Source organism: Colius striatus, chromosome 5, assembly GCF_028858725.1.
Source record: "Colius striatus isolate bColStr4 chromosome 5, bColStr4.1.hap1, whole genome shotgun sequence".
NCBI lineage: Eukaryota > Metazoa > Chordata > Aves > Coliiformes > Coliidae > Colius > Colius striatus.
The window spans coordinates 15,578,196-15,591,299 of NC_084763.1; the positions used below are offsets into that span (position 1 = coordinate 15,578,196).

The following is a 13,104-nucleotide window of genomic DNA, read 5'->3' on the forward strand; positions in this document are numbered from 1 at the left end:
AGGTAGTGCTTCCAACATTTATTTTGGAGAAAAGATCCCTGCTGGAGATGTATGCAAATTTCATGGCCCATCCAGACCTGTTTTTGTCAATTGCAGCTGGAGCCACTCCGGAGGAAAGAATTATCTGCTTTGTGGAGTATTATCTAACAGCTTTTCACGAAGGCCGAAAGGGAGCTGTTGCCAAGAAGCCTTATAACCCTATAATTGGTGAAACATTTCATTGCTCATGGGATGTGCCTAAAGATAAAGTGAAAGCGTTCAGAACTACTGGTGCCTCCACGATTTCTAAGGACCCAACCAAGGAGCTGGGCCAGGACCAGTCCACGTGCTACAAGCTGAGGTTTGTAGCTGAACAAGTGTCGCATCATCCACCGGTGTCTTGCTTTTACTGTGAGTGCAAAGAGAAGAAAATGTGTGTGAACGCTCACGTGTGGACCAAAAGCAAGTTTATGGGCATGTCGATAGGTGTTTCTATGGTAGGTGAAGGTAAGAAATGTGCTTTTATTTTGGGTTTTTTGAGCTAATGTTATGGGTGTCAACAGAGATCCAGATGTTTTCCTGCCTGTTCTCCCTCAGACCTTTGGTTTGAACCTTGTGGCCATTTGCTGTTTTGAAGATGCGAGGCAAGCATCAGATGTGTATATGTGTCCTCACGCGAGTCTGTTGACATATGACCGCACTTCAGATATCATGAAGTTGCAGTAGCAACTGACATGCTACTGACAGCATATTCTGTAAGAACACATTGGTCCTTCTTGCTTTTGAAGCAATATGTGATTCATTACGGGACAGCTTCACAACTGGAAGAAAACAGTAAGAAGCAGCATGTTTTGACTTAAGCCTAGCAATCTTTTTTTCATGGTTTCTGCAAAGAATCGTGGTGTTAGTGTATTGTCTCAAGCTTTACAGGAAGTCATGGAGTTGAAGTATAAATCGTGATTTGCTCCATCATGTTGAGTCATTGCTCAAAATGAATTCAGAAATAGCAGGAGTCACAGATTCTTTGTGGATGATCTGAACTGATAAAACACACCTGTACCAGTGTCCCTGCTAGCTGCTCTAATGCAGTGATTTCACGTTGCTAGGCAATTCAGACCCTTTTGCCATTTCAGGCTCATTTCCTGTATATGGTTTTCAGTATCCTGTTTCATCTAGTTTTTAGACTGTAGCTTCAGAAGTACCAGGACCACTTGTAGGAAATCCTTCTTTTTGTTGTTTTGTTTTGCTTATTAATAACAACAAAACAATTATGATGAAAACATAGAGATATGTTCTGCTATTTCGACTAGCTAGAATTAAAGAACAAACTCCAACCCTAGAAGGGGCTACAGTAGTTTCATTCCTAATGGCAGAGTGTTCACTTTTTGGTAGAAGAGCCATGAAGCTTCCTTACTGCTGGATTTATCTTGCTGAGATAGTTAAAGTCTGTAATACCACAGCTGTTTCCTTCTTCCTATGATTTAGATATTTTGCTTTTAGTATGGAGTAAAGGAAGTTGGGAAGCAAAACTGGTCTTTCTGTCAGCAGACTGTACTACTGCCAGCCTGAATCATTGGTTTAACGTGCTGCATTTGTCTGATACATATTAATTTCTAGTACTCTTTCTCAGCGAGGGAAGCTATTTAATAGAAATAAAATTAAACACTAAGTCACAATTATGTAGGAGTGGGGAAATTTCTTGCTGCTGGCACACACAGTTCCCTGGGATTGGGAGTGTCTACTAAGTCTTCAAAGTCCTGATGTGTCCCAGTTTTGAGAGAGAAAGGATCTAGGAATTAACCACTTCCCTACCCCAAGGATTGTTTAATGCGTGTTTGTAAGTTCTCTATCCCCTTTTCTCTCATGATACTGGAGATACAGCAGGATTGAAAGCAGACATTGGGGAACGTAGTCAATGGTGAACTCTTTTATTGCAAGTTTGCTGCTTGTTTTTATGTTGGTTGTTTTGGGAGGAAGTTTGGGTTTACCAGTTTATAGTTCGTTTTGTTTATGCAAAGAAGTGCAGAAGCACACAGCTTCATGTTGCCAGCATTTCTGGGAAGGGATGGAGAAACCCCAGTGCAGCCCAAGCATTTCTGTTGCTTGTTGAGAACTGGCAACAGGCAGCAAGAAGTTGTACCACTGTAGCTTTTCCATCATCTGAAAATAGCCAACCTAAACCCAACAGCCTCTGTTTAAAATGTTTGCTTTGCAGTGTGGTTTCTTCACTAGAAACTACAACTCCTTCAGGTTTTTATCAATTTATTTTAGTCACAGGGAAGTCATCCTAATGAAGTTGGTGTGTAGATTTGTCAAGCTGTGCAAAATTAGAAGCATCTGCAGTAATTTCTTTCTCATATGCTGCGTAAGTGTAAATTCTGTATTAGATTGAGGTCAGTGTGAGTACTGGGGGAAAAGGATACCGAAGCAAGAAAAAGTAGCTGCTGGATTTACAACGCGGAAAAACTGTGTCTGCATTTATGTAGTGGTAATGCAGAGCCTAATTCAATGTGCAATAGAATTTGGAGGACTTTGTTTGTATTTAAGGACAATTGCAGCATTTCAAATGGGGTGAGTTAGTCTAGCAAAGAGTACATTGTGGAAAGATGTGCTGTTAGAGGTGCGTGAAGGTGGTTAAGAAGGGTAGAAACTAAAGTTGGCTACTGGAAGAAACTTTCTGACATCAAGGTTGGCTGGTAAGGTGGTAGAATCTTATTTGTAACTCTGAAAACCAGACTGAGTTTCTGAGACATGACTGAACAATGATTGATGATGTTTTTGATAAGAGACAGTGACATCTCATGAATCACAGAAACCCCTGGGTTTTGTTTGTTTCTGTTTTTGCTACTCTGCATTAGATGACCAAGCTAATTGTCTGTTGTTATCGACTTTTTCCATTTTTTTCCCCACATTATGAGCATTCAGCCCTTTTCTTAGCTGTTGCTGGGGTTTTCTTATCTACACATGGATGCCTTTGACTTTTTCTTACATCAGTAAGGATTTTAGATTGTGTGATGCTACTTGAAAGGCAGTTTCCTTGATATCTCTAATAAACCTGTGTCCATTCTGAGATTTCATTTGAGGTATGTAGGAAAAACTAAGTTCCTTCCAATCAGAGCATTAAAGAGCTGCAATTAATATTTGGGATAATTCAATGGTAGGGAGTGACCATCATGTTCTAGTTAGAACAGTTTTATATAACCTATAGTTTTGATGTGACCTAGGTGTTGAATGCAAACAAGCGTGGTGTAGTTTGAAGCTCGGCTGTCTACAGAATAGTTTTGTGTGTGTCCTTCAAACAATTCGGGGAAGCTTTTTCTATTGCAGCTGGTATTTTGTTTTACAGAAGTTTTAATTTGCAGAAATTAAAGTAGTACAGCGTTTTTGGACCTACACTGTGTGAGGAATGTGCTGATCATGTGTCTGTGCTGCTTTTGAAGTGTATTTTTTTGACTTATCATCGTGTGCTTTGGATGTATAGAGCCTGTTGCTTTTTATGCTTTGTTGTTAGAAGCAGCAGTGGATATGCTGAAATAGGATGTCATGGAAGTACAAGACATAAAAGTAAAAGGGGAGACCCAGGGAGGATCTTATTAATATTTACAAATATCTAAAGGGTGGGTGTCAGGAGGTTGGGACATCCCTTTTTTCTATGGTAGCTAGCAACAGGACAAGGGGTAATGGGATGAAGCTGGAATACAAAAAGTTCCACTTAAACGTAAGAAAAAACTATTTCACTGTGAGGGTGAGGGATCAGTGGCACAGGCTGCCTGGCACAGGTTGTGGAGGCTCCTTCCTTGGGGGTCTTCAAGACCCGCCTGGACATGTTCCAGTGCAACCTGATCTAGGTGACCCTGCTTCTGCAGGGGGCTTGGACTAGATGATCTCTAAAGGTCCCTTCCAACCCTACCATTCTGTGATTCTCCAAGAATTTAAAGAATTAGGGGATTTTGGGACATGATAGACCTGTCATACAGTGGTTACAGCTCAGTATCTTTACTGTATGATTTTTAGTGTATGTTCCAACTGCAAGTGACCGATTTTTTTCCCCCCACCTCCTTGTGATGTTTGTTTGTTGATTCAAAGTAAGTATCAGCTGCAGAGATGCAGAACCAGCAGGGAAGCACAGCTTGAAATCGGGTGAGAAGCTGTTTTGTATGCTAGCCCTTCATCTCTGGTTATGAAGGGTTGAAATCTGGCTTGCTAATGAAATGTCTCAACTTTTTCTTCACCGTATAACAAAAACCCCATTCTTCAGAGTAGGGAGCATTGAGCTTCCTCGTGAGGTAGCTACCCTGAACTGAAGAGGGTATTTTGCATAAAAGAATTCATGTTGCATGCAGTCCCAAATACTGGTTAATGTTAATTATGTACTAATGAGAGAGTGTGGGAGGAGAAGGGGGTGTGATGAATAGGATCACATTAAGATTTAAATTAGCAAGGGATAAGAGTCAATGTAAATATTTAATGTTTTTTACCAAGTCCAAAGAATCTTCAGATACTGGTTGTAGGCTAAGGATGCTTTAGTGGAAAAGGCTGTGGTGAGCACACTTCAGCGTGGGCTTTATGTTCCTTTTCTGCTCTTGGGTTTTATTCCAAAGCAAGAAAATCCATCAAAAACCATCACCTTTGAGTCACGGGTTAATTTTGCAGAGAGCATAACGTACATTTAAGTGGATTGCTCTGTATTATCAAGTGGCTGGTTATGTCTTGTGTTTCCACCTCTGCTGTTTTAAGTGTTTTAAATTAAAACTGGTGAGGTATAGACTTCCAAAAATTATCTTTTAAATTGAAATCAACCTTGAAAGTATTTGGGAGGTAGGGAAGAGAGTCAGTGCTCTTTCCAGGGTAAATAGAAATGAAATTAATGATTTTATTAATCTTTTTTTTTCTTCAGGTATAAGTGTGTGTATGTATTCACAGATCTACAGATGTATAATTTCTATTCCTGAGGCATCAGTGACTTTGTAATTTACCGGTCCCACAGACTGACTGCTCCATGCAACTGGAGCTACCTAAATATTTCCCTAGTACTAATTTTTGCATTCATACTTTTTAGCCCAGTGCTTTCAGAACAGTTTCTGTATGGCATGGCACTAATTACTTTATTAAGCAAATGGCTCCAGTCTTTGGAAAATGAGCAGTGCAGTGCAGCTCACTGGAACCTTTGTGAGATAAGAGGTTCTGGCATCTCAGGCACGTTTTCCTGTGCTGATCTGCACAGCTGGTGATGCATGTACACCCACGTGGGGTTCATCCCCTGTGGAATTTACTCCCTTTTGTGCTATGTTATGAATAATGCAGACGGAGTGAAGAGCCTGTTAAATTAGGAAACTGCCCTAGGCCCTTTGTGTCCCACCTACCATTTGTTGTTGAGATTGATCTCCATACAATCAGTGGGAAGCATTAAATGTCACATGCCTCTTCTGCAGCTTATTGATCCAGAGCCTTCTCTGGGTATTTTGTCAATACCTGTTACTGGAAAATCTGTTCACAAAGCTGCAGCATCAGTGAGGGCCATGTAATAATCCAACAGGGAAAATTGTATGTCACGAACATCCATTCCTCTAAAGCAGGCAGAGGAGTTGTGGAAAGGAGCATGACTCTGAATAAATATGTTGCCTTAGACATTTCAAAGGGGAATTTCAAAACTGCACCCTTGTTTATAAAAAATTAACCTTTCTCTGGGGGATCTTTTTCTAGTAAACTAGATTACTAAATCCACTATTCCTCCCCGAGTGTTTATGTGGTGGTGCATTCTTCCGTGCATAAGCATAGAATCGTTTCAGCTGGAAGAGACCTTTTAAGATCATTTTTAAGAGTCACACTTTAAGAGTCCAAGCCTTTGTCTCAGCCCTATCAACCACTAGACCATTTCCCTAAGTGCAAAATCCACCCATCTCTTAAACCTCTCCAGGGATGGTGACTCCACCACCTCCCTGGACGGCTGTTCCAATGCCTGACAGCCCTCTCAGGAAAGAAATTCCTCCTCATATCCAGCCTGAACCTCCCCTAGTGCAACTTGAGGCCTTTTCCTCGTGTTCTATTGCTTGTTACTAGGGTGAACGGACCAACCCCTGCCTTGCTACAGCTTCCTTTCAGGTAGTTGTACAGAGCAATAAGGTCTCGATAAGTACTTAAGATTTGTTTTGAAGGAATTGTCAGTTTCTGAAATAGTTGTTTGATGTGAGAGGAGGAAGCATTACTGAAAATGGGAGTCTCCTGCGACTTTTAATGTGTGTTTGCACATAGCCATTTTTAAACTACAAATGAATAACCCCTTACAGTGAGGATGCAAGGAGAGCAAAACAGCCTCTGCATTTCCCATCAGATACTTTTAAAGATCAGTCACAATTTAATGATACTTATAACCAGATGCTTTTAAGCACTTTTTAAAGTAAATGTTAGATTGTAGTTTTTCTGCCTTTATTTTCTCAAGATTTAAGCTTGTCAGGGTAGGGCATGAATTGAAATCGTGGTAGCGGTTACAAATGTTGGCTCTCAGTATCATTCTGACTTATTCTTCCCCAGGAGACCCATGGGTCTCAGTTCAGACATGGTGGTACAGCTACAGTCTTCCTGGTGCTTCAGTTAAACCAGGTTTTGAGTGTGGACTCAGCAAACAGTGGAATGCAAAACTAACAGTCACCTTAATACTAAAAATATTGTAAAGTTCTGGATATTTCAGATCTTCCCTTTATTCTTGTTTTAGATGATAATTATTGAGCTGGAATCATTTCAAGTGAGATAGCAGTTCATTAAAAATGTATTTATTCAGGTGTTTAAGGAATTCAAAATTCATGCTGCCAGGTGCTAAAAATAGCACCAAGAGAGCTGGGTTCAGTTTTTAATATCTGTCCTGCTGTGGTGGTTAAATATTTACATTGAAGGTCACTGCTGTTATTTGCTGTTCACTTTTCTGTGTGCTTGGCAGCATTCATTAGAGCTCTGCCTCACTCTCACTTGAGTATGGTGGAAAAAAGCCATCGATCCCATCAGAGAGACAAGAGCAAACCTTTACTAACCAGAGGAGATGGCGTTTGCCAGGGCAGTTTCCTCTCACGTGGGGATGTGCAGTGATGGTCAGAGGATGGATGGGCTGTAGGAAAGTAGGAGGCTCTGCAGAAGCTCACGTGAAGGTGTGGCTCATAAATACAATGAGGCTTTCCCCAGTAGGGAGCACCACACCTGCCCACTCTACTGCTGTTAGACCTTTTGTCTTTAGAAAAAAACCCAAAACATCACAGCAACAAAACCCTCAAAGCTGTTATATTGGAAGCTGATGCTTTCGGGTGTGCTGTGTGAGGGTTGAGTCTGTGCTTGGGCTGTTAAGACTGGGGAAGCATGAGCTCATGGGTAGCATCACAAGCTGATTCCTGCAGCTGGTTGCTGCTACATGTCTGCTGCCCATGGCAGTAATGAAGAGGGTGGAGAAGAAAAGAGAAAAGAAAGCTGACAGACTTGAATCTACAGTGCTCAACCGTAGACTGTCAGATTTTCATTCTGTGTTTGATCAGTACCCATTAGCTTTCTTTGATCCTTTTGAACATCATCATCTAATTAAAAGGCTTCTTAATTGCTCTTTATTAGTTTAATGTTGTTATAACATCCATTTAAAGAGTTTGGTAAGCAGAGTTGTCTGGTTGAGAAGTTCTTCCTGGCTGGGTGTCCTGGGGCAGTCTGGCAGTTCAGCCTTCCTGCCATGCCCTTAGCTTGGCTTTGCCCGCTGGTGTGATGCTGAGAGAGCCCGAGCCAAAGGGAATGTGCGTTCCAGCTGTGTCCTGGCTCTTCCTTCCGTGTTCAGAGTTCAGCACAGGACACCAGCAGCTTGTGACTTGCAGAGGCAAAACAATTAAAGGTCCTTCTAAGACATTGCCTTTCTGTGTTTGTGCTTTTACATTCTCCAGCTCATTTGTATGAAAACTGTTGGAGCAGAAGTGCTGGCTGTGTTGTTGCTGGCAGGCTGAGGTGGCAGAAGCCCTGAGCACAACTGTGTAGAAAGCATAGAATCGTAGAATCGTAATGGTTGGAAAAGACCTTTAAGATCATCGAGCCCAACCGCTAACCTTACACTGCCAAGCTCACCACTAAACTAAACCATATCCCTCAGCACCTCATCTATGCATGTTTTGAATATCTCCAGGGATGGTGACTCCACCACCTCCCTGGGCAGCCTGTTCCAAAGCTTAACAACCCTCTCAGTGAAAAAGTTCTTCCTGATGTCCAATCTAAATCTCCCCTGGCACAACTTAAACCCATTTCCTCATGGAAATTCATTACTGCAGAGCAGAGATTGACCCCCACCTCAGCACAACTCCCCTTCAGGTAGCTGTAGGGAGCGATAAAACTATTCCAGTTTGAACCATAGGTTTTCCTGTGGAACATACTCAGAAGGTAGAAGTGATAAATCGCAGAGCTTCCTGTGCCTGTGTTTAGGTCTATTAACTGGAGACAGTGATTAAGATGATGATTCTGTTAGAGCTCTGTGCTTTTAAGTTTTGAATGTTTTTGTGTTTTCATAGAGCATGAAGAACGTGTTTTTCTGTTGCAGTAGTAATGCCTAGCTCCTATTTAGTGCTTTTCAATTGCTGCATGTCAGATCACTTTGCAAAGTTAGTGTCATTATTCCCTTAAACAGGCAGACAAGCTAATTAATATGACTACCAATGTGTTCTTCCCCTCTGCCCCAGGCTGAAGGCAAATTGACTCATGCTCATCTTGTTTCTAAACAGATCCTATTACCATGTCAAGATCATTTTCCTGATTTTTTGAGAGATCTTTTGTTTGTTTTTCCCAAGTATTTCTAGGTTCTAAGTGCTTGCTGTGTTGGGCTATTTTCAGTCCCTGTTGTGAAACATAGTTTTGAAGCTGTAACGTTTGCCTTTAGGTAGTTATTAGGTGGCACACAGAAGAGTGTAAAACTCTAATCAGAAATATAGTACGGATGTTTGGCATGATCTAATTCCATGTGTAAGGCGTAAAGTGCTCTTTACCTGGTCTTATGTCCTGTTCTTTGTCATCTTGAAGACCTCACTGGAGCTATGTGTATCCTTAACCCCAGGGGAAGCTAAGATCAGAGCAGATACACATTTTTCTTTGTCGTTTCAAATAATCTTGAAAAATTACTGCTGCTGCATGTTATTGTTTCTAGTTACAACTCTGTAACACTGAGATTGAAGAAACCTTTACAGAATGCAATAGAATTGCCAGTATTTTCTCTGTGTGGTAGAGACATTGGTGTTGGTGGTCACAGAGCCGTGGCCATGGTGGCCCCTCATATGCAAGACTTGCAAAGGCTGTGTGGGAAACCAGGCATTTGGAAATGAGGGAGCCGACTTAGAGGAAACGACTTCCTTAAGTCAATACTGCCTGGTTGTACCCAGGCAGACCTAAAGATGGCCTTTCACTCCCACCAGCAAATACATCAGTAAGAAACGGGTGGAGAGGACCTGGTCATGTCTGATTGAATGGAGAACCAAAGAGTCCTTTGGCCGTGCCATTACATTCTCTGGAGAGCGATTGTGGTATGATACTGGGTGAGCATTTGCACGTTCAGTGTTTGCAAGCAGATGTTATTATTTTATCCAGCTTTAAGAGTTTATTGCTTGTCAGTAACACAAAATAAGTAATCCAGTCAGGTTTTCTGATAGGCTGTTTGGTGCCGTGAGGGACCCCAGGGTACACATTCAAACTGTGCTTTGGAGAACATTTGTTTGAATAAATTTGTTCCACAGGGCACACTATTTTAATTAGCAGACAGTAGCCTCCTTCAAGGTGAGTTGCAAGTTGGCTCTTTGTGGAAGAATGTTCGGAGGACAGTAATTGGTCAGTGACTGTCAGATCTTGTCAGTGAACATCTGTAATCTCACTTTCCACCTTCTTCCTGTGTAGGTGTTCTTTACTTGATGGAACACGAAGAAGAGTATGTTTTTACCCTGCCTAGTGCCTATGCTCGCTCAATACTTACCATCCCATGGGTGGAGCTTGGAGGGAAAGTCAACATCAGTTGTGCCAGGACAGGATACTCTGCCACTGTCACGTTCCACACCAAGCCCTTCTACGGAGGGAAGGTCCACAGGTACAGCAATTACTGTCTTGTTCCGGTTGATCTGCCACTGGATTTCAATGGAAAGACTCTTGAGCCTTTTTGGTTCTTCTGTTGGGAGTATTTTATAGACAGATACTTGAATTTCTTTTCCTTTTAGTGCCTGAGATGACTTAGAGCTTTAGAGCAGTTTATTGTAGTTACTCATTTTATATCGTTTAACTGAATTGGATGTATTTCTCTCATTAAACTCAAGGAAATGTATTCTTCCAGGCTTCGTTGCTTGTAAAAATTGCTGTAAGTGCAGGATGAGAAAAATATATGTTGAAAAGGCAGTATTTCTGCTACACCAGCTGCTGCCTCTGTGTGAGCCTTGTAGATGAGCTGGTGTTGCAGATGGGGCTCTAGGGAGAGAGGTGAAAGCATCTCTGCCCGATGCTGTAGCGCCTTCTTGGGGACTCCCACTTCTGCACTGAAATTCCAGAGCACGAATATACTTTGGTGTCTTTGGTTCCTATTTATTAAGGGTGTGAAGAGGCACTGTGCAAGATAGATTCTTGTCTTACTTCCATGCTCAGGTTGATGACCCAGTCATTAAGGTACACAGAACCCATCCTTGTTCTGCTGCAGACTGTAGCAATGTCCATGAGACGGCTGTGCAAAAGCCAGTGGCTACCTCTATTTTATGTCAAGTCGTCTAATTATTCTTCCATGTGGATGCCAACCATTTCAACTCTGCATTCAGGCAAATATCAGCAGAGGATGTTTTCACAGCAGAGTTTCCAAAAGTTGTACATTAGTAATAGGTGCCATCAGAGTGAGTGAAAGTTGGGGAAAGTTGTGCTGAATTAGTTTAATAATTTAAAAACTTGATTGAGTTTACAGTTTACTTATGTTGCTCGCTGAAGCATGTTCAGAGAGACACCTCCCTCCCTCCCCTAAACTTGTCCCTGCATTTTGGTTTTCACTCCTACCTGTTTTGCTCACTCTAAGACCAAGTCTTGGATCAGTGAGGTAGCTTCAGTCCTTGCTTATCAGCCACTGAACAGTAAACTTGTAGACTTAAAGAAGAAAATAAAGGTACCTGAAGTCTTTGACATGGGTATCCAGCAGCCTTATGCTCAGGTGTGAAGACAACGTGTGTACTGAACATGTTGTGTGGATTTCAGGAGTTGTTATTCAGACTGATGAGGTAAACATTTCTAGGATAGAGCCAAGTACCAGAGTTTTAAGTTGGAGTACTGCTATACTTTGGGAGAACGTCATACAAAAGCTATTGCTGTTTTGGCAGAGCTTCCTTGGGTTGAATCTTTCTTTTTGGGAAACAGTATCACTACTTTGCTTGAAAAAATGACTTTGTAGATGTAGAAAGCTGCTTTGTAGCCTTAGCCTTGGCAGTGCTTTCGTATGCTGCTAATAAATGGTACCAGTTATTTCTGTGGCCTTTTTTTCTTCCCTCTTGAATCAGGGTTACAGCTGAAGTGAAACACAATCCCACTAACACCATCGTTTGCAAGGCACAGGGAGAATGGAACGGTACGCTGGAATTTACGTACAGCAACGGAGAGACCAAAGTGATTGACACTAACAAGCTGCCCGTCATCAGGAAAAAGATCAGGCCGGTGGCGAAGCAAGGGCCGCTGGAGTCAAGGTAAGGACACAGGCCTGGCACTGTTCTGCCCTGGAACCTCACCTGGGAACAGGCCCTGCAGACACACAGCAACTGCCAGCGGTGCAGCACTCAGCCACCCCTCCCCTGGTGGCACAGTCAGCCCTGCACCCAGAGCTGGAGCGGCCTGTGCCTCCTTTGGAACCTCAGCTACCTTCTAGTGACACACATGTCGGTTTCAGAGAGGGGGAAGATGCTCGTGTGCATTTTACTGAGCATTTGGGGGGTGGTCATGTGGTGCTTTCACCTGGTGACATGGTGGTCACATCAGGCAGTTTGTTGCCAGTAACGTTGCATCTTATACTTTACACTGGAGTGTCATGATTGATGTATTTTAGAATATATATATATGTATAAAAATATGCTAAATGTGATGCAGTCTGAGATATAAATACACACACATGGTTTGGAGGCTCTCAGCACTCACATCACAGGCCTAGCTCTCAGTTCATTAGACAAAACCCCTGTTATTTGCCCTCAATAACCATTGGTGCTTATCTTCAGAAAAATCAATATTTGTATTGAATTCGGGAACATTTCATTGGAGGATTTCAAACATGAGTTCAGCTTCATTTTATTACCTGCAAATATGTTCTCTTTGTTATACAAAGGTGTGTCTTGAGTCATTGTACTGGGTCAGATGCCAGTTCCTACTTCTCTAGATACGCTTGCTTATCACAAACTCATTTTTCCCTTGAAGTTCTCCAGAAAGGTTGGACTAAATAAGGAAACCTGTATCTCTGCAGTATATTTATTGCCTTTTTTATAGTAGTAAGCAAATTACAGCTATCCAGTGTTTCTGCAGGATATGCTGTTTATCAGATTGGAAACAGAAACTCATTTAAACACTCCTGTAAATCTGTGAAAGCTGCAGTCGGTTTCTTCTCAGTATTTTTCTGGGCAGAGTTTCTGTGAGGCCGATACAGTGTGAGAAGACATTGCATCTCAGCATGGGTTTGTTCATGTGAAAACAGGTTTGCTTGTATAGCCATAGTTATTGTTAACTGGGAATATAGAGCACAGACCTAGCAGGGCTCCCTAAAATCAGTGCATCGGTTCCTCTGAGATACCTGGTGGGATCAGTCAGGGTCCCACTTTAATGTACTCCTGGTGTTCGGTTCCTTAGAATTCAGAGCTTTTAACTGCAAGTGAAGGCAGAATAAACAGCTGTTGTTGGGGGCAGGGGTGGGGGGGATTGTCAGTGAAGAATGTGAACAGGGAATGATAAAACCCAATCCATCTGCTTTGAGAGGGAGGCTCAAGTTGAGAAAAGTCAGGAACAAAAGCTATTGAGAAAGTTAACTTGAGGGGCAAAGTACTGGGAGCTGGGCAGATCTCTTTCCCCAGATCTGGTGACTATCACAGGAGAGTGACGGTTCCCAGGCTGTGGGACTGGCAGAACAGGCAGCAG

At 42.1% G+C, this 13,104-nt stretch overlaps 1 protein-coding gene across 1 annotated transcript in view; it reads left to right on the plus strand.

Moving 5' to 3' along the window:
• OSBPL10 (oxysterol binding protein like 10) overlaps positions 1–13,104 on the plus strand; it is a 120,910-nt gene that overhangs the window by 103,901 nt on the left and 3,905 nt on the right. The window contains exons 8-10 of the mRNA XM_061997028.1: positions 3–486; positions 9,871–10,057; positions 11,493–11,675. Coding sequence (XP_061853012.1) covers positions 3–486; positions 9,871–10,057; positions 11,493–11,675 — 854 coding nt within the window. The remainder of the gene's footprint in view (positions 1–2; positions 487–9,870; positions 10,058–11,492; positions 11,676–13,104) is intronic.